The sequence below is a fragment of the Dermacentor andersoni genome, chromosome 2 (genome assembly GCF_023375885.2).
Source record: "Dermacentor andersoni chromosome 2, qqDerAnde1_hic_scaffold, whole genome shotgun sequence".
In the NCBI taxonomy this organism is placed as follows: domain Eukaryota; kingdom Metazoa; phylum Arthropoda; class Arachnida; order Ixodida; family Ixodidae; genus Dermacentor; species Dermacentor andersoni.
The window spans coordinates 85,958,924-85,985,314 of record NC_092815.1 but is presented as its reverse complement, the minus strand read 5'-3'; the positions used below and the strand labels follow the sequence as shown (position 1 = coordinate 85,985,314).

General features: G+C 48.2%; 1 protein-coding gene across 1 annotated transcript in view; it reads left to right on the top strand.

Moving 5' to 3' along the window:
• Window positions 1-22,563, top strand: part of LOC126541696 (venom factor-like) — a 96,829-nt gene extending 74,266 nt beyond the window's left edge. Inside the window, exons 29-39 of the mRNA XM_050188583.3 lie at window positions 979-1,137; window positions 1,798-1,908; window positions 2,822-2,879; window positions 11,955-12,000; window positions 12,866-12,953; window positions 13,781-13,955; window positions 14,338-14,439; window positions 19,536-19,652; window positions 20,253-20,336; window positions 21,182-21,332; window positions 22,264-22,563. Of these exons, the coding sequence (XP_050044540.1) occupies window positions 979-1,137; window positions 1,798-1,908; window positions 2,822-2,879; window positions 11,955-12,000; window positions 12,866-12,953; window positions 13,781-13,955; window positions 14,338-14,439; window positions 19,536-19,652; window positions 20,253-20,336; window positions 21,182-21,332; window positions 22,264-22,486 (1,314 nt within the window). The 3' untranslated portion in view covers window positions 22,487-22,563. The remainder of the gene's footprint in view (window positions 1-978; window positions 1,138-1,797; window positions 1,909-2,821; window positions 2,880-11,954; window positions 12,001-12,865; window positions 12,954-13,780; window positions 13,956-14,337; window positions 14,440-19,535; window positions 19,653-20,252; window positions 20,337-21,181; window positions 21,333-22,263) is intronic.
• The last annotated feature ends 3,828 nt before the right edge of the window (window positions 22,564-26,391 follow it).

The window sequence follows — 26,391 nt, the reverse complement described above, 5'->3', positions numbered from 1 at the left end:
TAACGCCCTCCGGAGAGAGACGCCCGACCTCGTATAGAGGACAGGTGCACGACACGCGCTCAGTGGTTTATAGTTTCCTCCCAACCATCGCTATAGCAAAAACACAAACGTTCTTCGCGCACCAGTGCAGTTCTCGAGGTGCACCAGCACGAGTGACCATTTGTAGTGAGGCCGTGCGTCCTATACTGTGTGCGCGCAATGCCCACTCTCTCCCACTTTTCCTCTTTCGATTCCTTTTTTCCTCTACATTCTGTGTAGAGAAGCAAGCTAGACGGTCGACTCGTCTCGTCCCTGCCTTCCTTCTCCTTGGTTTCTACCTCTCTCGTTCTTTCTTTAGCACAGAGGGACTTTGGCAGAAATGATCACAGCCGTCCAGGAGGGTCCCGCGTAGTGAAGCTGCGGTTCTCAGTTCCAGCGAAACATGCATACCTTCAATTTGTTCTGACAGTTCTAAACTTCTAGCGTGAATATTAGCATCGATATAGTTGTAGTAAGGCGTAAACACTGGCCGCGATCACTGGACTTTCTTTTTATCACTTGTACAATGTCAATGTATAGCGGATGAGATTAAGAAGTTAGCAGGGACAACATGGCCACAATTAGTACATGACCGGGGTAGTTAGAGAAGTATGGGAGAGACCTTTGCCCTGCAGTGGGCCTAGCCAGGCTGATGATGATGCTGATGATGACTTTGCCACAATGTTTTTACATCTATGCTAGACCAAGACCCCTCAGTAACGACAATAAATGTAAAAGACAACGTGTCACATCTGGGCCTTTATTCCCGCAAGAGAAATATATTAGGCTAGACCTGTTCGCAAGGCCGCACGTCAGCATATCGTGAGCTCAGGCATATTGTGAGCGCAAGCAGCTTGTCAATGGCAAAGAGCCCTTACGAACGAAACGTTATGTGAATTCGGCGCCTGTTGTTCTGCCGGACAGTGGATTCACGCTGTTTCGCTTATGCGATACTTGCAGGACACTGTAGTGGCGCTGCAAGCGCTGTCCAAGTACGCCATCTACGCCCGGAACGCAGGCATCGACTTGACCTGCGAGGTGACGCTCAGCGGTGACAAGGCGTTTAACCGCACCGTGCGCATCAAGCGAGACAACGCCCAAGTGCGCAACAGGATAGAGGTATGCGAGGCATCAGTTTTTTGACACACTGCGAATTGCTTTACTGCGCAATCTCAATGCAAGAGCAAATACGGCATTCTGAACTAACGTGGGGTATCTATATTTGAGAACCGCGTGCGTTGTCTGTGACAGCTGTTAAGCGTGTATATTACAGCATTTTCTGGGGGTGATGTTCAGTTAACCATTGAAGCTTTCGAGGAATCGTAATATTGTATGGGTATACTATTGAGGGGAAGTCATGCTTAATTTGTTTTTCTGTTGCTACGATAGTGAAGTTAATTCCCACATCACGTCTCGTTCGAAATATTGCTTGCTTTAAAGTACGTCTGCCCTAAAAGCACACCTCTAAATGTGAGCGATAAACCGCATTATGATTTATTGTCGGCTTACTGTAACACCAGATGTTTCCTTTCCTCTCCTGTCATTGATATCGTGCGCAGATTAACAGACGCTCGCGTACTGCGAGTATAGTCCTAAGGGGGCTCCTGCTCATCATCATGCTCAGGGGCTCATCGGTGCACTAAAGGCGCATGCTTAGATGAAATAAAACGGACTCACTTTCCTGCAGTGCTGCCGCTCATCAATTTATCTATGACATTCACAACTTTGGCATTTCTCGCATTATTTTCTCCAAACACATCGTTCACTCTCGTTGCGCAGATCCCGCAATTCGAAGACAAGATTTTCCTGAACGTTAAAGGGTCTGGAACGGCGACCATGTACTTTGTTACAAGCCACGACGAGCCTGTCGGTGCCGAATTCTTGTGCAAGGTACATTAGTTTCTTTTATTTTTATAGCACCTCTTCCGCTAAGGTGATACGGCACAGCATTATAGTGGCCGATTTTGTGCCCGGAAAGTGTGACGTGCCGCAACTGCTTACTTTAGGCAGTGATCAAAGTTAACGCTCTAAGGGCACGAATGTATACTGTTCGTGAGACGTTCGCGTCGTGTGGTGATTCACGTTCACTTGCTCAGCTTATGGTCCAGAAAGTTCTTTTTCACTTGTACGAAACTTTGCAGCCGCATGTACATACATCAACGTCGTGTTTATAATCCATTAGAGTTTCGTGTCTTTGTCAGCAATTGAGCACGACGACAAGCTCTCCCCGCTGCGCGCCCATGTATGGCATCTTTATAAAAAATCTGTAATTAAGTCTCAGGTTTGTCCGCCCTGTAGACAAGCCAATGCCACAGGACCTGTTTCGAGGTGTAGGGACTGCTTGCCACCTGTAGCACTACTGTAGTCTCTGGTTTAGTCACGGCCTCCTTGATTTGCGCGCTGGTTAAACCAGCCGGCGCGCGCAAATCTCGGAGGCCGGGGTTGAAAGTTTGCATGGGGTTGAGAGTTTGCATAACTCGTTATTTGTCCGCCAGAGTACGACACCTCATCAAAATGTGGTACGCAAACGTGAACGTGCGTCTTGATGTCTGTCTACCGTAAGAAACCGCAATATCATCAGAGTGTGTTGTTAAAATTTCCTACAAAGGTACACTATCGTCACCGTGCGATCAGTACTTCGCATTCCCATTCATTTCGCGATTTGGAGGCGTTGAACGAACCGTGCAGTACAGGCGCCCTTATCGCGGCGTGAACATACGGCGCGCTTCGTTGAATCAACAGCTGTTGCGTTTAGAGGCAATCATCTGAATTTCTTTAAATCTTTATTTCACTTTAATTCCAGTTCAAGCTAGACATCGACTTCCGGCAAAACAAAGTGTCTATTAAAGAAGCGTTGAAAGGTGAGTTTATGAAGATATTTATTTTGGTCACATTCCTGCACGGGGATAACCACGTGATGTCCTTGCCACTGTGTGCACTAGCTCCCCGGTAATATGTCTTTCGGCTTCGAGCCTTCCTACAGGCACATGCAGTTTCAAAGCATTTTTAGTGTTGTTCAATATAGGGCCGCAGACAAAGAATACAAGAACTGCTTAAATAAATGGTGCGCATGAACCTTGTGCACAATTTCGCAATTTGAAGTTTACAATTTAAGACTTGTTTGCAAACATATCTTGGTAACACATGCCACGAAGAACTTGTCGTTCCTTTACGTAAGAATATTTGAAGGAACAGGCGCCGTATGCCAAGAGCCTTTCATTGTCCATTTTCACTATTTTTTTTAATCAGCTACGTTTGTCCCACAGATTGAAATTCTCTCTTTTTCGAGCAAATGTAACTGAACCCTTAATTTGACACTAACTTGGCGCGTGTTGCTTCATCCAGACTTCAGAACGCTCCCTGGGCAACAAACACCATCAAGATACAATACTGACACGTGTACTTGTTTATCGTTATCGTGCGATCACGTTTCACCGCCTAACAAATGTTATCGCACAGCGCAAGACGCGTCTGCATGTATCGGAAGTTTCTGGAATGTTATCGATGGTGCTATCCGCTGTCGGTCAAAGAACCTTGTGTAATCTGATTGCCTCTATGCGCGACGCGAATGATGTAGAACTTTGTGGGGGGCACGCGGGTCCCAGTGATTACTCTTGAACATTCGACGACTGATGTATAAAAGCCGACGCTTTTGACCCGCTGATCAGATTTTGACGATCGCCGACTGTGTTCGCCGCTGTCGCGGTTCTTTAAGTGTCGCCTGTTTTTGTGGGCACAGGTTCGCCCAATAAAAGTTAGTTTCGTCTTTCACAGTATTGCTACTGTCTTCTTTATACGTCACTACCACGTGACATCTGGTGGAGGCGCTTTACGTTCATGTACCGGACGCCCCCAACAAGCTGGGATCCAAGCCCGGACCGCAGAGACAACACCAAAGTCATCTCGGAACATCGAGCAAGCCGCCGACTACAGCAGCTGCCTCCGGAACACGGACTTCTACAAGAAACGACTAAGAAGATCGCGGCCAAGACAGCCCCAATGGCAGCCGCAGCGTCCTTAAGAGTTCTGCAGCAGCCCAGGGAGTCACCGACGTTACGCGGTTCCACATTCGAGGTCCCGGAAAGCTGGCTGGAGGCGTATGAAAGGGCCGCTACATTTAACAGCCGGAACAGCGACGACAAGCTGCGACATGTCTATTTCACATTGGAAGACGCCGCAAGGACGTGGTTCGAGAATTGAGAAGCCACCATAACGACGTGGGACCTGTTCCGAAGCGGCTTCATGCAAACATTCACAAGCGCCGTGCGTAAAGAGACCAGAAACTCGAGTACAGCTTCCCAATGAGACCATAGCGATCTTCACGGAGGAGATGGCCCGGAAATGTCGGAGGAGAAAAAAGTCCGCTTCCTGATGCGGGGCGTCAAGCAAGAACTTTTCGCCGGACTGATTCGCAACCCGCCCAAGACCGTAGCCGAGTTTTGTACAGAGGCATCGACGATCTAGAAAACTCTGGAAATGCGCACTCGGCAGTATGACCGACAAGGGTTCACGCCGCAGTGCGCCATCCAAAGACTGGGTTCCGACGATCTTCAAGAGACCATCAGGGCCATTGTACGCGTAGAACTGCGCAAGCTCTTGCCTCCATCGCAGCTTCAAGTGGCCTCGATCGCCGACATCGTGAAAGAAGAGGTTCAGCGATCGCTTGGAGTTTTGAGGTGCAACCACAATTACCGCAGCCCCAGCCGGAAGCGATAACCTACGCCACCGTCGCACGCCGTCGAGGTACCCCTCTGTGACCACGCCAGTGCCCTGTAACGCCGCAATTCCGTCGTCCACCGCCGCCGCCGCCACCTCGCCAACCCGTCGCCCAGCGCACATACGCGAGGAAGACGGACATTCGGCGAGCCCCCGAACACCACCCGCTCGCTATCAGTGCGGAGAAGCCGGCCATGTATACCGCCGTTGCCCATACCGCGACTTGGGACTGAGAGGGTTTGCCGTCTATGCGTCGCGTCCACAGCTTGGAAAGCGCCACGTGACATCGCCGATTACCTAGCCGCCACTCAGTGGAACTCTCGTAGATGACGTAGGCCCTCGTCGTGGCGCGCGAGCGCCCAACTGCAGGCATAAATAAAGTTGGCTCCAATCCAAACCAATCTCGACGACCGTCCCGTTCGCCGTCACCAGGCCGCTACCTGTCGCCGCACCAACTGGGGCCGGTCCGTCAGCCCATATCCGGAAAACTAAAACCAGCAACCGATGGAGGTGCGCTTGCTGTTCGTCGAACTGACGAAGATCCTCCGCCGCCGTCGAAGACGCCGAAGAGACTACCTCGACGACATAACAACGACACACCGCCGTCCCGACGAAGTCTCGAAGCAAAGAATACGCTGATAAAAGACTACCTGACGACGCCATGTACCAGCCACAGGTCAGCGCGACGCAGCCGTGATCCTACGCCAAGACCTAACTGTAACGCAAGACAAAGAACCAACGAACTCGACGTGCTTCTCGATAGCCACGCACTCACCGCCTTAGTAGACACATTAGCCGATTACTCCGTCATAAGTGTACCGATCGCCGCCAAATTGAAGAAAGTTAAGACTGTATGGGAAGGCCCTCAAATTCGGACAGCTGGAGGACACCTAATAACGCCGCCTGGAATCTGCACAGTAAGAATTACCGTTCATTACCGGACTTACCCTGCCACCTTCGTTAGCCTCCGGCAGTGTTCATGAGACGTCATTCTCGGCATGGACTTCCTGAACCAACACGGCGCAAGCATCGACCTGAAGTCGATGTCGATAACGCTGTCAGAAGGTCAAGCGATACCATCGGAGAGCTCTCGTAGTCCTCACGCCTTGAGTTTGCTCGAAGATCAAGTGAGCATCCCGCCTCGCTCCAGCATTGTTATTTCTGTCGGCACCGAAACACCCGCTGACGTGGAAGGCGTCATCCAGGGCGACCAACATCCATTGCTCGACCGTGAAATTTGCTTCGCAAGAGGGATCGCTCGACTCCAAGGAGGGAAAGGGGAAGTGATGCTAACCAACTTCAGGCAAGAGTTCAAGCACATCAGCGAGGGCACGACATTCGCGTACGTCGAGGAAATTGTAGAAACTAGCAATGTCTTTCTCCTCTCGGATTCTGCCGCATCTACCCCGACGACCATAGTTCCCGAACCAGACTTCGATATAATTTCAAGTCTCCCCATGAGTAAGCAGCAACAGCTCATAAGTCTTCGACGATACAAAGACTGCTTTTCGAAGTCATCGAGGATTCGACAAACACCAGTCGCAAAGCATCGCATAATAACCGAAGAGTGCGCTCGACCACTCCGCCAGAGCCCTTACCGAGTTTCGACGCGAGAACGTGAAGCCATTAGGCAACAAGTCGACAAAATGCTGCGCGACGACATCATCTAGCCGTCGAAAAACCCATGGGCATCTCTTGTAGTCCTGGTGAAGAAAAGGACAGGACCCTACGTTTCTGCGTCGATTATCGTCAACTGAACAAGATCACGAAGAAGGACGTATACCCCTTTCCACGGATAGACGACGCATTGGATCGGCTGTGCAACGCTAAATACTTCTCGTCGATGAGTCTGCCTATACTGGCAAATATAAGTCGACCAAAGATCTCGCCAAAAGACCGCCTTCATAACGCCAGACGGCATCTACGAGAGTTCAAGGTCATGCCATTCGGACTGCGCCCGGCGCCTGCAACGTTTCAGCGCGTCATGGACAAGGTGTTAGCAGGGTTGAAGTGGTAGACGTGTTTTCTTTATTTGGTCGACCTCGTTGTCTTCGCCGGAAATTTGACGATCACCTTAGACGGCTTGCGACTGTATTAGGGCTCTCTGAAGCCGGAAAAGCGCCGCTTCGCTTACAATGAGCTTCTGTTCCTAGGCCACGTCATCATCAAATCTGCAGTACGCCCCGACACGCAGAAGATAGCTGCCATCGCAAAGTTGCCGCAGCCCATCGACAAGAAGGCAGTGCGTAGATTCCTTGGCATGTGTGCCTACTACAGGTGCTTTGTCAAGGACTTTTCACGCATCGCTGAGCTGCTAACAGACCTAACCAAATGTGATGTCGAGTTCAAGGGGGAAATGGCGCAGACCGACGCATTTCTAGAACTCAAACGACGCATGCAGGCGCCGCCGGTACTTCCGCAATTAGACCAGGACGCCGATACCGGAATCCACACTGACACCAGTAGCCTAGGCCTCGGTGCCGTCCTAGTCCAGAAGACGAACTTGAACGGGTGATATCTTATGCTAGCCGGTCGCTGTCAAAAGCGGCAGGCAATTATTCTACGACAGAAAAGGAATGCCTCGCCATCATTTGAGCTACAGAAAATTCCGCCTTTACCCATATGGCAGGCCATTCAAAGTCGTCAGCGATCATCACGCGTTGTGTTGGCTAGCTAACTTAAAGGACCCTTCAGGACGACTGACTCAGTGGAGCCTCAGACTGCAAGAATATGACATCACTGCAATCTACAAGTCCGGACGAAAACACTCTGATTCCGACAGTCTATCACGCGCCCCCATCGATCACGACTACGAGGACGACGACGCCTTCATTGGAATAATAAGCGCGAGGACTTCACTAAACAGCAACCAGCAGACTCAGAGCTAAAAGGCATTGTCGAGTATTTGGAAGGGAACACTCACGTTGTCCCTAGGGCATTTAAGCGCGGATTGTCTTCGTTCACGCTACAAAACAAACTGCTTGTGAAAAACTTCTCACCAGTCCGCGCCAACTACCTTCATATTGTTCCCTCAGCGCTGCGTCCAAAAGTACGGCACGCCCTACATGACGATCCGACCGCTGGGCGCCTCGGATTCTCCCGGACGCTATCGAGGATACAGGAACGGTATTACTGGCCGCGTCTGACCGCCGACGTCGCCCACTACGTCAAGACTTGCCGGGACTGTCGGCGACGCAAGACACCGCCAAGGCCAGCAGGATTGCTACAGCCAATCGAACCTCCTTGCCGACCATTTCAGCAGATCAGGATGGATTTGTTGGGACCGTTTCCGACGTCAACATCCGGAAATAAATGGATCGTCGTGGCGACGGACTATCTCACCCGCTTCGCTGAAACTAAAGCTCTACCGAAAGGCAGCGCAGCCGAAATGGCGAAATGTTTCGTCGAGAACATCCTGCTGCCACATGGTGCCCCAGAAGTTCCCATCACCGATAGAGGAACGGCCTTTACAGCAGAGCTCACCCAAGCCAGTCTGCAATACAGCCAGACAAGCCACAGGAGGACAACTGCCTACGACCCGCCGACGAATGGTCTCACGGAGCGCCTGAACAAGACCCTCGCCGACATGCTAGCAATGTACATCGACGTCGAGCACAAGACGTGGGACGCGGTCCTGCCGTACGTAACATTTGCTTACAACACGGCGGTGCAAGAAACAACACAGATCACGCCGTTCAAGCTGGTTTATGGCAGGAAACCGACGACGACTCTCGACGCCATGCTTCCGCACGTCACCGACGAAGAGAATCTTGACATCGCCACCTATCTCCAGCGCGCCGGAGAAGCCCGACAGCTCGCCCGCCTACGGATCATGAACTAGCAGCGTACCAACAGCCGACACTACATGCTCCGACGGCGCTACGTCGAGTACCAGCCCGGCGACCGTGTTTGGGTTTGGACCCCGACATGCCGACGAGGTCTCAGTGAGAAACTATTGCGACGCTATTTCGGACCCTACAAGATAATCCGACGTATTGGCGCATTGGTCTATGAGGTCGTGCCAGACGGCATTTCGCATTCACAGCGGCGCCGCGCACGATCTGAAGTGATCCACGTGGTGCGTCTGAAGCCCTTTTACGCACGCTGACAAACTTCCTTATTTTGTTGTTTCTTTGCTACGGGTGTTTTTGTTTATTACTTTCGTTTGTTTGCAGCATCGCGTCGATGCTTTTAAGACGGGGGGGGGGGGGGGGGGGGGTATGGACACGTGTACTTGTTTATATTTATCGGGCAACCACGTTTCACCGCCGAACAAATGTTATCGCACAGCGCAAGACGCGCCTGCATGTATCGGAAGTTTCTGGAATGTTATCGATGGTTCCATCCGCTGTCTGTGACGTAACCGTGCGTAATCTGATTGCATGTATGCACCACGCGAATAATATAGAACTTTGTGGAAGATACGCGGGTCATAGCGATTACTCTGGAACATTCGACGACTGATGGATAAAAGCCGACGCGCTTTACCCGCTGATCAGATTTTGACGATCGCCAACAGTGTTCGCCGCTGTCGCCGTTCTTAAAGTGTAGCCTGTTTTGTGGGCACAGATTTGCGCAATAAAAGTTATTTTCGGCTTTCACAGTATTGCTACTGTGTTGTCTATACGTCACTACCACGTGACAATATAGAGCTCTGTACAATACGCTTACTTTAAAGCGGGCGACCTGACGTACAATCTACAAATGCACCATAGAATGCCAAGGTAAACGTACCCTGTTACGATCGGCCTGCAGGGGTACCGAACTGCAAACCTTCCACCGCCCGCTGCAGTTGTTTCAATCGACCTGCGTGAGTAGCGATCTTCGGAGAAGCGACCGTCGAACCCTTCCCGGCCCGCTGCGACGACTCGCTTTGTAAAGACAACAATGCGCCTCCTCGACAGCCCAACAGCGCCGGCATGTCTAGCCACGTTCGGCGGACCGAGTATTGTTAGTTGATTCGCAGTCGCCTTCACGGTTTGCTTGGAGCAAGGGAACTCCTGCAAAAGGGTGTTTTGCGGTGCTGGGCCCCAGAAATCGTCAAAGTCAATGGACAGACGCGGCGGCTAGCTGCGGGGTCAGCTCTGTGATCAAGAGGCGCCTGCTTGGGTCAAGCGTATCAACCCCAGTCTACGAGAACCCTCTCACTTCGGTGTGTTCAGTGAAACCAAAGTGCGGAAGTGAATGTGTGATCCCTCTCCCTCAAAGGCGGGTTGACTACGATGACTTTGGACGCTCCCATTGGACGAAGGTTGAACGGCAGTTTTCTCTCACCTTTGAATCTAGGGAGGACAGCGGGTTGTTAAGCAGCCGTTTCCTGCTGTTCGGTGTGCTTTCTTTTTCAGTCATGCTAGAATGCTGAAATGTAACGTTCTCCACCCTTCATGTAAATATTGTAAATAAATCCCGTATTCCTCGTTCCCGATGAGGACAAGTCCCTCTCTTCAACAACGTCCTTAGCGTGGATGAGTCGGACGACGGCATGCGTCAACTACCGCTTAATTCATGCCCGACCCCAACTCTTACAACCCGCACGTCTTTGGACTGTTGAGATTTCTTAACAAGCTAATTTGTACGGTAAACGTCACCTTTGCATTTTCCATTTAGTTTTCTGGTAATATTTTTTCCGGTAGTGTGAAAGCTTGCGCACATTTGGTAACATTGCAGACAGGTGCTACGTTCAGACAGGAGGTCCAAGACGATTTTGGAGTTTAAATTTCGGTCCTCACTCAATTTTGAGACACCGCTGATATATTATGTTCCCAGAAACATGCCGCTTACAACCAATCTACATGGGACAATAAAAGAGAGAAAATCTGTAAAATTGTGTACATGCCTTTTAATCACAAAATGAAGGCATGAATTCACAATGTCCCCTTTTATCGCAATTGTGGTGCGTTAGAGTTCCCTGAAATCAAAAAAGAATGGGTTTTAGCGGTTTATAGTTGTTTTGCCAACAGATAGAGAAGGGAAGAAAGAGAGAAATAAAGAAAAGGCAGGAAGGTAAACCAGTAAATGTCCGTCTTGCTATGTACGGCTTTATTAGTATCAGGAATCACGTGCCCGCGGAGTTTATCATTCATCAATAGTTCAAATGTGCACATGAAATCCAAAATCTTTTAACAGTTTCACATCTTCTACACTCGCACGACAGTCTCTCTATACCCAGTATCCAGTCTACAATCAGCTCACTTAGACGTTTTTATGGCTAGCCCACAAATATCTTGATGTAATGCGTCGCCGGGGAGGCTAGCACATCGAGTTCAAAGCAGCAGCAACATTTAACTTAGTATCTACTAGCTCTTACATATGCAGCAACTATTTTAAGGACAATCTGTGGGGTTTAACGTTTCAAATGTTAGTAGGATTGAAAGAAAACTGCTGTGGAAGACTCGTGATTAATTTTGGCTTCCTACCGCTTCTTTAACACCGACATAAACCTAATAAGTGAACGAAAGGTTCACGCCATTAGAACTTCTAGGTAAGCTAGTTTGTGCATACTTTACACGAAACTTAGCGTGAACCAGGCGATCCCAACACGTCCGATGATGGCCTACCACCGAACACTTTAGTGTGCACGAGGTCGCGGGATCGAATCCCGGCCATAGCGGCCGCATTTCGATGGGGGCGAAATGCGAAAACACCCGTGTACTTAGATTTAGGTGCACGTTAAAGAACCCTAGGTGGTCGCAATTTCCGGAGTCCTCCACTACGGCGTGCCTCATAATCAGAGAGTGGTTTTGGCACATAAAACCCCAAAATTTCTTTTAACCTTTGTGTTCATCTCATTAATGTAAAATAGGGGTTTCGAAGCCTGCCTCTATTAATTGCGACCACCGCCCACGGCCAGGATTGCACCACAATACAATAAGCCTTATTCTCTTCACTACATAATTTTCCTGGTCGACCTAAGCACACTGTGCTTATGTTCCTAAGAAGTTTGTTAGGATTCGATACAACTTCGTACTCGGGAGCAAAGCAAACTGCATCATTCCGCCAGACCCCGCATATAACTTCAAGCACTAAAATTACAGTAGACTGTATTATGTTTGTGCTGCTGGCATTTGCGTAAAACCCCTAACGGCCCTACAAGGGGCCCCTCACAAATTCTGCACCGTAAAAGGGAAGTATACACCTTATGAAAGAACCCGAGCACTCATTCAAAGACAAAACCTTGCAGTTTCTGATGCCTACTTCGTTCTTGTTGTATTTGTGTGCAGATGGCAAGGGCTTCAAGGAGACGTACGCAATGAAAGTTTGTGCGAGGTAAGGTTGGGAACATCTGGTAGAAAGAGGTCATTTCTGACTCCGGAGAATTAAATGGGCGCATGAAACCAAAATGCAGCCACCAGACCGGACGTTAGCCTTCTAGTGTCAGTATCGCGCATTAGTTACTCTGAAACAAAGGAAATCCTTTATTTCTGTCTGCGATTTTTCGAGAAAGCTTCTCTTGAAAAGCAAAAACTATTTTTATGGTAAAAACACGGGCTTTCTTCTGCAATGTCTTGGTAACCTGGTTTAATTGTTAGTGTAATAGGAGTTGTGCATTCAAGTAGCAAAAAAAAAAAAAACACAAAGAAGAAGTCATCCCCAAGTGTACGACGGATAGAAGCCGTAAATTTTGCGCAAATCCTTGTTTTGGATCGCATAAGTACTGCTGTTGTACGCCAAAGTAACATCACATGAGTAATTAGACGCAACAAAGAAACTGTTGAGCTAGCGATTACAATACGTCAAGAAACTTTTTAAAAACTTTCTTCTTGTTAGCGGCAACTATAGCAGAGCATTGCAGTCGTCCCCATACCAGCTTCAATCACGAAATTCGTGTCCCATTTTCTCACTAGGTCGCTCTTATCGCACGTTATCTTTTTTACTGTTTGTAAAAGTTCGATTTTGTTTTTACTTGGCCGTGCTGCGCATTCCCGTAGTGTTCAGTCTTATTGCTTGAACCGATGTAGTCTTCATCCAACTCAGCACGTGTCCCGGCCATTGCAGTCACTCTGATGTCCGCAAGACTTATAAAGTTGTATTTCTTGAAACTGCTACCCCAAATGTGCTTTCTTATACTAAAACCTTCATAGAGTGCTTCTATCATCAGATGCAATACACAGGTTACCTCTTCTCTTCGAAGGTCCCTGGAGGAAGATGTGAGAGGCATGGCCATACTAGACGTTGGACTAATGTCAGGCTTTAAGCCTGTTGCAGCCGACTTGCAAGAGGTAAGAATTGCCTTGCCATGTGACTACCACCTAGTAAAGTGAAGATGGGAATGTGCGCCATTTCTTTAGTTTTCTCTACCACGCAGTTCTTCTAAGAAAGAAGATTCACGCTCTAATCGTTCAAATGCCATGAAAATATTTGAAAGCTAATCTATCTTACTTGGCTTCGCCGTCGACAGAGCTGAAACGTACTTATGACTTGTGTTTATTGTTTGTTTGTTTGTTTGTTTGTTTGTTTTTGTGCTGCCCTAATTTATTTAGTTGATGTGGTTTTATGTATCGAAGCCTTACTGAGGCTGCAACGGATGACGCAGTGGTGGGGAGGGGAGAGGGTTCGGTGGTTCTAGGATAAAGTTTACCACTCGGATACAACACATCATGCAGAAAACGAAAGGAAATAGCCATGGTGCGTACTGTTTCGTAGACTAACCTAGATCGGACGGTGCACGTATATGAAACCGTAATTTCGATAGACGACAAATTCTTAAAGAATCTATCTTGTTCCTGTACGCGAAATATGTTGTTGATGCAAATGGACCAATCCATGCAAACAGTATGCTCGTTGAATGTTAATAATTGATTACTTCAGTGACAGAGTTGCTATGAAGCACTGCTGCTTAGCAAGGAAGAGGTCGTGGGTTCGATCATCAGCTGTGGGGCTGTCGCATTCTGATAGGGATAGAGTGTAAAGCGCTTATGTACTGGGATTTAGATGACGGTGAATGAACGTTGCAACGTTGATTTTGGTATCAGTGAATTATCTACCGTGAAACTATGTGAACTGCACCCTGAGCCGCTCAATGTCCTTTTTTTTTTTTTTTTGTCAGCTCGTGAACAAAAAAATTGTGGACCACTATGAGTTGAGCCAGAGGAGCGTGGTGTTTTACCTCCCAACCATTCCGGCAGACAAGGATGTGTGCGTCGAGTTCGGTCTAGATCAAGAATTCACCGTGGGCAAGCTGCAGTCGAGCTCCGTTAAGGCCTACGCATACTACAATCCCGGTAAGCTGCGCGTATCGATGCACCTGGAACAGCCTTCATAGCGATTCACTTATATAGAAACGGCGGATGGTTGTTCCTAAAATATGTATACTGGTGGTCTGTGCAAAGTGAAGCGTGCTGGCGTCTCTGCAGCAAAAATTACGTGCTTTCTATGGCTCTGCGAATGAATGTTTACGCGAACGCAACACCTCGCTCTGGCACCAAAATATCTGGGCAGACAGGTCATCGCTTTCAGTCCTTCGATATCGATGTTCTGAAAGGCCGTTGCAACGCATCCACAGCGATCTTCATTTTGAGCATTATTGTGAGGTTGATCAAACTTTTTCGCCTTATTTTTAAAGCGGCTCGTTCAGACTTCCTTCACATGCAATTTACTTTCTAGATATATCGTGCACCAAGTTCTACGCACCGAACCGTTCAAGCCCTTTGCTGAAGATGGAGTGCAAGGATCCGGGCCACTCTGATGTGTGCATGTGCTTGGAAGGTGAGACACTCGTCCCTTTGCCGCATACGTATGGGTATGACTCCTCGCAGAGATTGTATATATTGACGTACGTGCCGGTTTTGGAGGGATTGCGTAGGTAGAACAACTCCTTTGCATTCGGATAGAGAGTTGTATGTCTAACTTGCAGCAATACAGTCTGATGCTGTGAGAGTAAGCACTTTGATCAAATTTATGTGCTTCGTGTGATTATAAAGCAAAGAAATACGGGGCCGTATTCACAAAGCTTTTCGTTCGTCAGCGCTGTTTGCCGCTGGCCGGCCAGCTCCGCTAATAATACCCACAGCTTCAGGATTAGCTGAAATTTGCGCTTACGAGAACAATTCAAGCCCTAAAAGCATTTTTGTGAATACGGGCCACGATGTTCTGTAAGCTGCCGGATATCAGCAACCACTTCCAGTAGAGGTGTATTCACCGGAACGCCTAAATAGGCGGTTTTGGCCATAGACCTAGGGTGACGCGGCTGAGCACGGAGTCAGCAAGAGTAACACACGTTTAACAGCTCACAAAAAGCACCGCCAAGCGTTGCATGTTTATACAGACTGTTCTGCAGAGACTGGCGCGTTAATGATCAAAAAGCGTTTCCGGTTGGACAAATTTCGCCAAACACGTCGTTTTTTCTCGCAATAGATATCTATTATATATATATATATATATATATATATATATATATATATATATATATATATATATAGTGCTGAAGGCACTGGGCAATGGGCATGGTGCTGGTGAAAGAGACGAAGACGACAAGAAGTGTTTTGCTTCCCCGTTTCGATATAGCGCCGACCTGTTTAAGCCTACCGCTACCACCAGCTATTGCAATGGATGAACCGGGACCGTCCCAGGCTGCTGCTTCCGTGCCCCCGGCCATCGTCTGCTCTGGCGCATTCAGGCAGCGCGATCCGGCTATATTTAGCGGCATAGACGACCACGACGTGGAAGACTCGCTCGCCGAATATGACCGTGTAAGCCCCTATAAGTGGGACGAGCGCGCCAAGCTCACAAATATCATCTTTTACTTGACTAACGTGGCAAACCTATGGTTCTGCAATCATGAAGCCGATTTTACCACCTGGTCGGCTTTCACGACAACTTTGGCTGAGGTCTTCGGCCGTCCCGCTGTTCGCCGGCTTCGCGCTGAGCAACGCTTGCGTGGTCGAGCTGCTCAACGCCAGGAGACCTTCATCAGTTATATTGAAGACGTGTTCTCGCTCTGCAAGTGCGTCAACTCATCTATGAACGAAGCTGACAAGATCAAGCACGTCATGAAAGGCCTCGATGACCATGCCTTCCAGATGCTCGTCGCGAACAGTCCCCAGACGATCGCCGAGGTCATGCAACTTTGTCAGCAGTACGACGAGCTGCGCAAGCAGCGTGCATCAACACGCGCTGCTCAGCAGGACACCGCGGATCTATTTCCGTTGTATTTCGGCCGCGACGCTGTCGACATCCCTGCTTTAATGCTGGAGATAAAGCAGTTCATCCGTCAGGAAGTCGCACGCCAACTCACTCTGGCGAATAGCACACCCGAGCCGTCGGCAACCTTGGTTCTTTTGCTTCGTCATGTCATTCAGACGCAAGCTGCCGCGGCGCTGCCATCTGCCCCTCCTCCACAAAGTGCAAATGGACCGCTAGCTTACGCTGACGTTGTCGCCCGGCCTTACGCTCCTCCGGCTCCTGATGCCTACCGGGCCTCCGGCACCTTCCATGTGCCGCCGCCACCTTCGCGTCCGATTGTCGTTCCTTACTTCCTTCATCCTTACCTTACCCATCCGTAACTTTGCCTCTATCATCGCCCCCTTGATGCAGCTTCTCACCGGCAGTTCTGACCTATCTGCGTGGTCCCCGGCGTGCGACGGCGCATTCCAAGAACTGCGACGCGTTCTCGCCTCTCCTCCAGTACTGCGACACTTCGATCCCTCTGCTCCAACTGAGATCCATACGGACGCTAGTGGTGTCGGGCTCGGCGCTGTTCTTCCACAACGCAAGGATGGCTTCGAAGAGTACGTCGTCGCGTATGCCAGCCGCACCCTTACCAAAGCAGAGGCGAACTACTCGGTTACTGAGAAGGAATGTCTGGCCATCATTTGGGCTATCGGAAAATTTCGCCCTTATGTCGTCCATTTGACATCGTGACCGACCATCATGCCCGATGCTGGTTATCTTCACTAAAGGATCCAACTGCTCGGCTCGCCCGTTGGACACTGCGCCTACAAGAGTACGACATCCACGTTGTTTATCGCTCAGACCGAAAACATTCAGACGCAGACGCTCTATTCCGGTCAACCCTGCCTTCTGGTCCTGTCCACTCGTCTATTTCCACGTGCGGAGCCTTCGCCCTCAACATTTCCGACATGCCTTCAGAGCAGCGCAAAGACCTATGGATCTCTTTGCTTACTGACTTCCTGTCAAGCCAGTCGCCAGCGCCTATCTCTCGGACGCTCCGTCGCCAAGCCGCGCACTTCATCGTTCGCGAAAACCTGCTGTACCGCCGCAACTACAATTCGAGCGGCTCAAGTGGTTGCTTGTTATACCCCAACACCTCCGCTCCGACATCTGCGCCACGTTCCACGACGACCCACAACGCGGCCACGCTGGTGTATTAAAGACATACTCTCGCCTCCAGCTTCGGTACTACTGGCGCGGTATGTACCGTTTCGTTCGCCAGTATGTCCAGTCATGCCACAAATGCCAACGACGCAAAACGCCACCTCAACATGCCACCGGCTCCTTGCAACCTTTACCATGCCCCGCGCACGCATTCGACCGCGTAGGCATTGACCTATACGGCCTGCTTCCCAACACTGCAAGCGGCAACCGCTGGGTTATTGTTGCTATTGACCACCTCAAGCTGTACGCTGAAACTTCAGCCCTAGCATCTGCTACAGCAAAAGACGTCGCCAGTTTTATCCTTCAAAACCTGATTTTACGCCATGGAGCACCTCGAGCATTACTGAGCGACCGCAGTCGCGTTTTCCTCTCAGACGTCATTTCAGCATTGCTAAAGGAGTGTCGCATCATTCACCGCGCTACTACGGCATATCATCCTCAAGCTAATGGTATTGCAGAACGTTTCAACCGCACCCTTGGCGACATATTGGCTATGTGTGTTTCATCTGACCACTCGATCTGGGATCGCATTCTGCCTTTCGTCACCTACGCTTACAATACCGCCACGCAAAGCACCACTGGGTTCTCCGCTTTCTTTCTTCTTTACGGACACGAACCTTCATGAACCATGGACACGATTCTACCTTGCCGGCCAGATGCTTCGGTGTGGACGACTGTTTCTAGAGCTGCTGCTTACGCCGAAGAATGTCGCCACGTCGCTCGTTCGTTCACATCGTAGGACCAGTACGTGGCGCCAAAAACATTGCCGCGATTCATCCACTACGGCTAAGTACTTTGCTCCTGGCTCGCTGATCTGATTGTGGGTGCCCTCTACTTCTTCAGGCCTTTCCTCCAAGCTGCTCTCTAAGTACTACGGTCCTTATCGGGTACTGAAACAAACATCCGCGGTCAACTACCTCATCGAGCCAGTGGAAGCGCCTTCCGACCAGTGTCGTCACGGCCAGGAAATTGTCCCCGCCTCCCGGCTCAAGCAGTGCCATGATCCCCCTGTGTTCTCCTGTCCTTAGGTCGCCAGGATGGCTACTCTTTAGGTGGGCAGTGATTGTACTGAAGGCTCTGGGCAGTGGGCATGGTGCTGGTGAAAGAGACGAAGACGATGAGAAGTGTTTTGCTTTCCCGTTTCGATATAGCGCCCACCTGCTTAAGCCTGCCGCTACAACCTAGAACTAGTGCTGCTAGGCGAACACCCCCGTTGTAATATATATATATATATATATATATATATATATATATATATATATATATATATATATATATATATATATATAGCGCAGATATTCAGGACACGTGCAGCAAGCACCCTAGTGCTCGCGACTTTCGAAAACGGGCGTGTTTGTATGAATCAACGCTATTTTCATGCGACTACCTTCTACCAGCGTTGAACGTCGGTGTCCCTCGGCGTAACGGCACGAACGCGCTCGTCCGCATCTCACAACAAACAATACGCCTCCATATTGCCGAAGTATGTATGGGAGGAGACGGAGGATGAGGAAATAAAGAGAGAAGGCCGGAATGTTAACCAGAAATGCGTCTGGTTGGCTACCCTACTCTGGGAGAGGGGAAAGAGGGAATAGAAAGATATGAAATCTGGTTTCTCGAGCGGGGTCACAAAAGGTAGACTGCCAGTAAATGTATTACCATGTCGTGCCAAGACCAGTTCGCGCATGCAGACAAGATGGCTTCGATAGCCAACGACCGCGTTTTACTAAGTTATATGGAATCGATCCGATGAGTTACGACATCTTAAAGCTGCACACTGCGCTATGAGAGATGCCGTCGTGGAAGGCTTTGGATTCATTTTGACAACGTGGGGCTACGAAACGTGCACGTAACCCCATATATAAGTGCATCAGCCCCAGCATGGAAATCGAACCCGTGGCCTCGTGCTCACAAGCGAAAGCCCATAGCTGCAAAGCCACTGCAGCGGGTGCACTTTTCTTATATGCATGCACCCAGAAATATTTCTTGATGACGATATGGTCATTGACCTTACGATCTTTCTGCGTTTCCTGAGTGAACGTACATCACTTTTCTGCGACTTTCCCGCCGCTGAAGCGCTTGCCAGTCGTTGAAATTACAAATAGCAAACAGTTCAATGGCTTGCGTCTGTATTTGCAATAACATCTCTCAGAAGGCTTTTGCTCCACATGCGTTGTAGATTTCCTGACAGTGCCCAGCTGCGTGCCATAGTCGTCGACTGCTCAATCGTTTTGCGCTTGTTCTTTCGGCTGGTAATAGTTAAGCACGAGATAAGGCAAAAGTGAAGTCAAGCATTTACTATCTGTGATGCTTTGTTTTAATTAATATTCTTTAATGTGTTCTTTACTTAAGCTAGAATAAAGTGATCTTCTATGGAGCGTTTTTTCGATTTTAGCAAAAAAAGATAAGCTACATGATGCCTTAAGTCCTTCACTGAGTGACGGGCATATTTTTTTTTTTTCCCACAGGCGGTTGCCCACCCGAGAACTTGCGGGAGATGTTCACAAAAAACGGGAACGAAGTTGTCATGACAGCTGAGTGCCGAGAAGCCCTGAGAGAACACGCGTGCGACGAAGTAGATTTCGGTGCGCATAATTTGAAACGTTCCTCTCCTCAATTTCCCCTTCAACCAACGATAGTTTATGTATTCTTCATGCCTTTGATTACAGATACTGTCCGCTTGCCTTACACTTGTCAAACCATAACTCCTATACCTGCTTACTATTGCGCTTTACACAATACAGCGCTGCTCGTGCATGAGGGCATACAGATGTGGCAAATGTCTGCACTATCCTGGCAACGGAGGCCATCAGTGAGTTTGAAGACAGGCGCCATATCCGCCAAAGCATGACAGGCGCCACATCGGTGAAAATCTGTAATATAGCTGATATGCCATAGGGCTCTGAAAAAGGTTACGATAGCGAACTTTTTATCGATGCTTTGCCTTCCGTGCAGATGAAACGAAATTTTCATATTCTTTTGACTCATGAAGCGCCTTTGCAATTATATTCCGCTGGACTGCTCGGAGGTTGCTGTCCCGTGCTTTATTGACATAATTGACTTTAGGGATGATGGGAATGCTCGTTGGTTTGATGCAGCAATTTCTAGCGCAGAAAGGAACGGAGGTTTTGCATATGTAAGACAAAATGAAAAGTTCTTACGCTAGTTGTGATTCTTTTTTTCAGCGTGGCTCGGCACAGCGCAGACCAAAACATACAAAGACGGTTTTCTCGAGGTTCGGTTCTTCATCACGAAAGTGCTCAAACCGGGTAAGCTAGAAAAATGACGCACCTCTTCACTAACCTATATGAATACGTCGGTAGGCATTATTTGTTTATTCAACTGTGCGTACTCTAAATCATGTATACGAGACGCAGTCCTGGCTCACCTACGGCGTAGCTTCTTCATCTCTGCGCCTCATCTAAACCACGCCATAGCTATTCTGCAATCGCCGCTGAAAATTGCATAATTCGGTACTAGAATGATCAATATTCTGGAGGCCACATTTATTGCGATTTCATTATCTATGAGAAAAATAATACAGCCCATTTCATATAGAATCTCAAGGCGATGATCGCTCAGCGTAAAATGCCTCGACACCGGGCGGATGTACTGCTGATTATACGGCTTGCATCAGAAGTGCATTCCTTGTACTTGCCACGTTACAAAGGGACAATTGCGAGCCAAAACCAATTGAGGGAAGAACGTCCCTCTCTGTACGTCCCCTACCTCGAAGCACTGGATGATATTGTCGTAAACTGAAGAACCAAACCAAGTTTTTTTCTGCATCGCGAGCCTACAGCAGCTGCCGCGTTTTCTTTTTCTTTTTTACCGGTTGCAGCACCGCTCACCCCCTGAGAATTAATGCCTAACCAACAACAACCAATAGTTTTATACGAATCGTGATGTCACATTGAGCTACTTCTGGAATTTAAAGGTGGCGTCGCCACCATTGTTCAAATTTTATTGTCCTATTTCTGGCTCAGTAAACCTGCGGTGTCGCAGTGAGTGATTCATCTGCGACTTCAGAAATGTGACGTACGAAATGTGCAATTAACTGAACATCTTGTTTTAGTGTGCATTAATACTCCTGTCCCTTCTGCGGTGATCGCAGGCATCGAGACAGAGGAAGACCTCGCCAACTATACACGTGTGATCAAGGCTCGCGACCACTGTGAGTCGTTCCAGATAAAGGAAGGTAGCGAGTATATCATCATGGGCATGGACGCCAAGTATAAGGTGGAGGATCTCTTCGGCGATGAACAGTGAGTGTTCACTACTGATTAGTGCCCATTGTGTCTGTACATGCTGGACACTTCTGGGGTTTTGTATGCATTTACCCCTCAGCAGTCTTTGGGTTTATGTAGTTAGCGTGACTTACGTGCTTGCGCCTCGAGTGCCTACGTACCCTCTTTGTTTTCGATTTCTTTCCCTCTAGGATTTGTTTGCTTAGTTTGTAAACTTGAATATCTGGTATTTTGACACTGTCTTCAGTGTTGTTGTTGCACAGTTCTTTCGACAACGCTTCCATTTAAAGTACTCTGATATGACCGGCCTTTCAACGGCAGATCTTTTCGCGCTTCCCAGCTAGCAAAGAACATCGAGTACAACCTTAACCCAGCACCTCTGTTGCAAGAGTGGCCAGGCAGACACACCTAAAGAGATCTACCTAAGATTTATAGGTATTTCTTAGCCGTAAACAGTTGTTATAAATTCAGAAGGAAGTATTTCAACTGCTGCTGCGCTATTTCTTTGTACGTTGAATAATCTGAGAAATCCCCAAACCTCTCAAATGTCTTCCTTGAAGTCATCATTATTCATTTACCGCACCACACTTGCTCTTTCCTTTTAGTAAATTTTGGAGCAAACTGAAACGACCCCGATGGTAACTGAAGGGTGCACTTGAAGTCATTTTCACATAATTCAAAGAACCTTTTATCTGCTTCAAAAGGTTGCAACTATATGTGAGAATTAGGCTAACATTGGCATAGTCGTTGTAAAGCAATAAAAGGTCACTTAATACCACGGACTCGCTGTTGTTGCGTCAGGTTTAGGATTTAGGGAAGTTATAGCTGAGGTCTCTGTGATTATGCGTCCTTTTTTTGTCCTCTACTAAAGATATTTTATTTACCCTAGAAAGCGCTTTCATTATTTTTCATTTCTCACTTCGCTCTTTCTTTCTCTCTTCCTTTAAAGATACGAGTACCTGATGGACAGCGACACCATTGTGATCGAAATGCCCTCGAAGGAGAACAAGATAGTGGGAGCGCGCGGAAGGGCGAAGAACACTAATAAGTCAGGAAAGCGACGCGGTAGAAAGACGGGTCAAAATCCGGCAAACGAGCCGTGCGACTGGGATAAGCTTGTCCTCTGGTTCAAGAACGAATTCTCCAACGAGACGACGCGCTGCTTCACCTGAACACTTACTGGTTTAGCACTACTTTTCTTTGACCTGTTGGGTGCAGTCAAAGGAGAATAAACACTAGTAACACTTTATTCAAATTCGACTTCTTGTATTTCGACAAAGCCCACATGCATCTTCTCAGGATCTTGCTGACCTTATTCGGGAACAATTAAGCCACTAAGCCGAGCGTCAGCATTACCCGCTGTGTGTGTAGCTTAACGGTGCCGCATATAAGACAAATGTTCATCAATACATTAAGAACATATAGCGGCCATTTAGAATGTGTTTTGTTTTAAAGCTAACATAGTTTTTCAAAAGTGCATGTTACAGGTAGCACAAGTCTCACCCTTAAAGGGGACATGACGTTTTCTACTGGAGTATTTCACTGCATGTTAAATCGTGCGAGTCCCATAGCAAGCTAAATATACTTGAACGCACTCAAGAAGAAAGGGGGTTAATCGAGGGGCCCGATTTTTATTAGTCATATCATAAGAAGCCAACGAACACTGACACCAAGGACAACATAGGGTGAATTACTTGTGCTTAATAAATGGAGTAAAGAAACGATAAATCAATGGAAATGAAAGTGGATGAAAAAGCAACTTGCCGCAGGTGGGGAACGATCCCACAACCTTCGCATGCTGTGGGATCGTTCCCCACCTGCGACAAGTTGCTTTTTCATTCACTTTCCATTAATTTATCATTTCTTTATTTCATTTATTAAGCACAAGTAATTTTCCCTATGTTGTCCTTGGTGTCAGTGTTTGTTGGCTTCTTATGGTTGAACGCATTCGGTGTGTTAGAAAATTTCTATTTGAAATTTTTTATATCACAGTTGAACCGCACAGCACTCTGGAAGCTGGTGTGGTCAATCTGCGGCACCTGCGTGGTTGCGTTTTCGCATGTGCATCGAGACACTCAGCCCTATAGATGCACACCGAATGCGTTCAAGCATGTGGGCATGCATCCTCTAGGAACGTGTGCAGGCGGTTACATAATCTTCTGAAGCAGATTACAGAGAGGTGGCCCTGTACTTCTTGACGTGACAAGGGCCACGCCAAATTGCGGTCGCTGATGGCAGGACGGGCTTAGAAGAATTGATCTCAAATTGAAATTTCCGGTTAAAATGTGCGCCAGCAACCAAGTTTTCTTGCGTGTATGAGCGTATTCGCCCCGCTACTCTCAGTTACAACGATAAGCTGGGTTTAGTTGGATGACGCGGTTATGTTTCCTTTAATCTGGATTCCTCGAAGAGGTGCACATGCACAAAAAGAATTCCTACGGAACCCATCTCACAATTACTCTCGACGTTAATGCGAGCATTCAAGCAATGTAGCGACATGCCGTGTTGTTGAAAACGCCTTTATTTAGAATCTAGTGGTCGTTCTGAGATTCCCGCTGCTTAGGCTAATGCGACATTAATGTCTCCGGAATCGGCTATACTTTACTGACACTCACTCATGAGAGTCGCCCATGATCATGACGGCATGACGACGAATGCCGACGATAGAACGACGAAGGTGTTATGACTGCAACGGCATGACGGGTATTCAATGACGATTCTGAAATCATGACGATAGTACAACGTTGACAGCGTGAAAACGACGGCACGAAGACAATGAGATGGCAACGAGTGCATGACAAACGAAGGCGGGACGGCGACGAAGTGACGGCGACAACGCGACGACGATGGAACGAGCCCGACGGCATTATGACGACCCGATGAGGTGACAACGGCGGAATAAACCCGATTCATTAACAAAAACAAGATTACGATAGAATGACTAAGAAGGAATGACGTTGACGAAAGTGATATGAAGACCACCACCTGACAACAACAGCTTTTTTTCACTGATGACCATGCACGAGGACAGCGGGACGACGATGGCTTGACGACATTTCGATGACGACTACTGTATGACGACGACGGCGCGATGCTCACGGCATGCATGAGGAGAGTCGGACGACGGCGCTGGAGTAACGTCAATGGAAAGACAGCGACGGCATGACAACCATGGGCACGCACTATAGCGGTCCAGGCTAGTAGACAACTTGGGTCACTGGCCGGGAAAACGGTTAAGGACAGGCGTGGACTTGCATAGATAGATACCTGAAAATGTGTGGTTTCCTAAGAACGGTAATCACATTAAAAATTGTGCATAATTGACTAATTATCAAAATATCACTAATTACTTTTGATATAGTTGCTTTAGGGCAACAGGCAAGCAGAACAAGAGTCAAGAAGTGAAGAAGTCGGCATCAAAAGCAGCCGAGTGTGCGGAGACAGAGAGAGAACCCTTTGATGAAAGGCACAGATTTTAGCCGGCGCATAGACATCGCTGACATGCTATATACTCTGCGTGGCGAAGGATATTGGGGAGAGAAAGACACAAAGAGAGAGGTGCAAAAAAAGGAATAAGTTAAAAATATTGGGCACTGAGTTTTCTAACTCGTGGGCAACGACGTGCAATGGTAGAGTCCATCAGTGTATGCACCGTCCTACAATGAGGTGCCAAAAAGGACTAAAAGGGGTAGGGAGGTTAGTCCTTTTGGGGACTAACTGATTTGCCACAACCATTAGTCCTTTTGGGGACGAACTGACATGGGATGAACTGTTACTCCCCATGCGCTTACTCCTTCGGGGACTAACAGTTGCCCTTACCCGATGCTCCTCAAGGGCGTAACGGTAATTCGTTCCGATGCTCCGCAAAGGCGGAATTAATGAAATTAGGCATTTATACCCTAATAAAAAAAATAATGAGCTGTAAAAAAAGTGCCCGAGAAAGGATTCGAACTCACCTCTCCTCCCCCTCAAGTCAGGTACTCTAACCTGACATTTAGACAAGGTTAAGCATGGTAACGCAAGTGCGGCAATGTAAAAGAGACTCCGTATTTTGTGCAAGCTATGCAATGAGAGTCTAACGTTGAGTGTACTTGCAACCATAAGCGACTGCGAAAAGAAATCAGCTCGAGTATTCTTAGCGTGATTTAAACTGAGGCACTACGCCATGTATACGTGTAGCGAGCTCAAACGGGCCACCGAAGACAACAGAGAGGGCTAATTTCTCTTTTGCTTAGCGTGTGCCGTTTGAGCTACACATCGCTTCAGTTCGCAACCTCCTTGGAACGGAAGGAACTTAGGTACTATAGTCATTATAGCCGTCTATCAATGACTTGCGCGTTTAATGTGTATCGCTCAATTATGGGGTGCGCACGAAGGGCATGGCTCTTCACATTCCAATTTTAAGTTTCACGTAATTTTCTCAAGAAGAGGCAAGGTGCTGCTTTGCATGTAGTTCAATAGACAATGCAGGAACTTCGGGCCATTCACGATTTATAGACAATACCGTTTTCGCCGCATCGCTCCATGACACGGACGAAAACAGCGAAGTGCCTGGGGAGTAACTGTTGCCGTTCGTCCTCCCATTGCTCTCTTTCCGACCAGGGACTAAACACTTACTCTCCGAAATTTGCACACGGCACGCACATTCATGCAGTTAGTCCCTTGAGGGACGAAAGCGCCCTTTTTAGGACTAACGGCGCAGTTACTCCCGTTTTCCCCGGGATTTTTCTTAGAGTGCAGAATTCGCCACGTGACAGGTGCATGAGGGTGACAGAGTAGAAACAGTTTATCGAGTTGACCAATGTTTTCTAACTCTGTAAATAAAAAGTTCATCGCAAGCCTCAGTTACGTGAGTCAGGCTAAAGGGCCTAAGAAACAGTCAAATGATAAAGGTCCCTGTGTAAGTAAATGCATGCGATGTTCATAGAACGCACGCTCGTCGGCATACGCTCGACACTCAAACAGGATATGCTCCACGGTTTGAACTGAGCCACAGTTGTTGCAGTGTGGACTTGTCACTTGACCGAAATGGTACCGTCAGCCATTTGCATAGGCGGTGTTCAGGCGAAGGCGATGA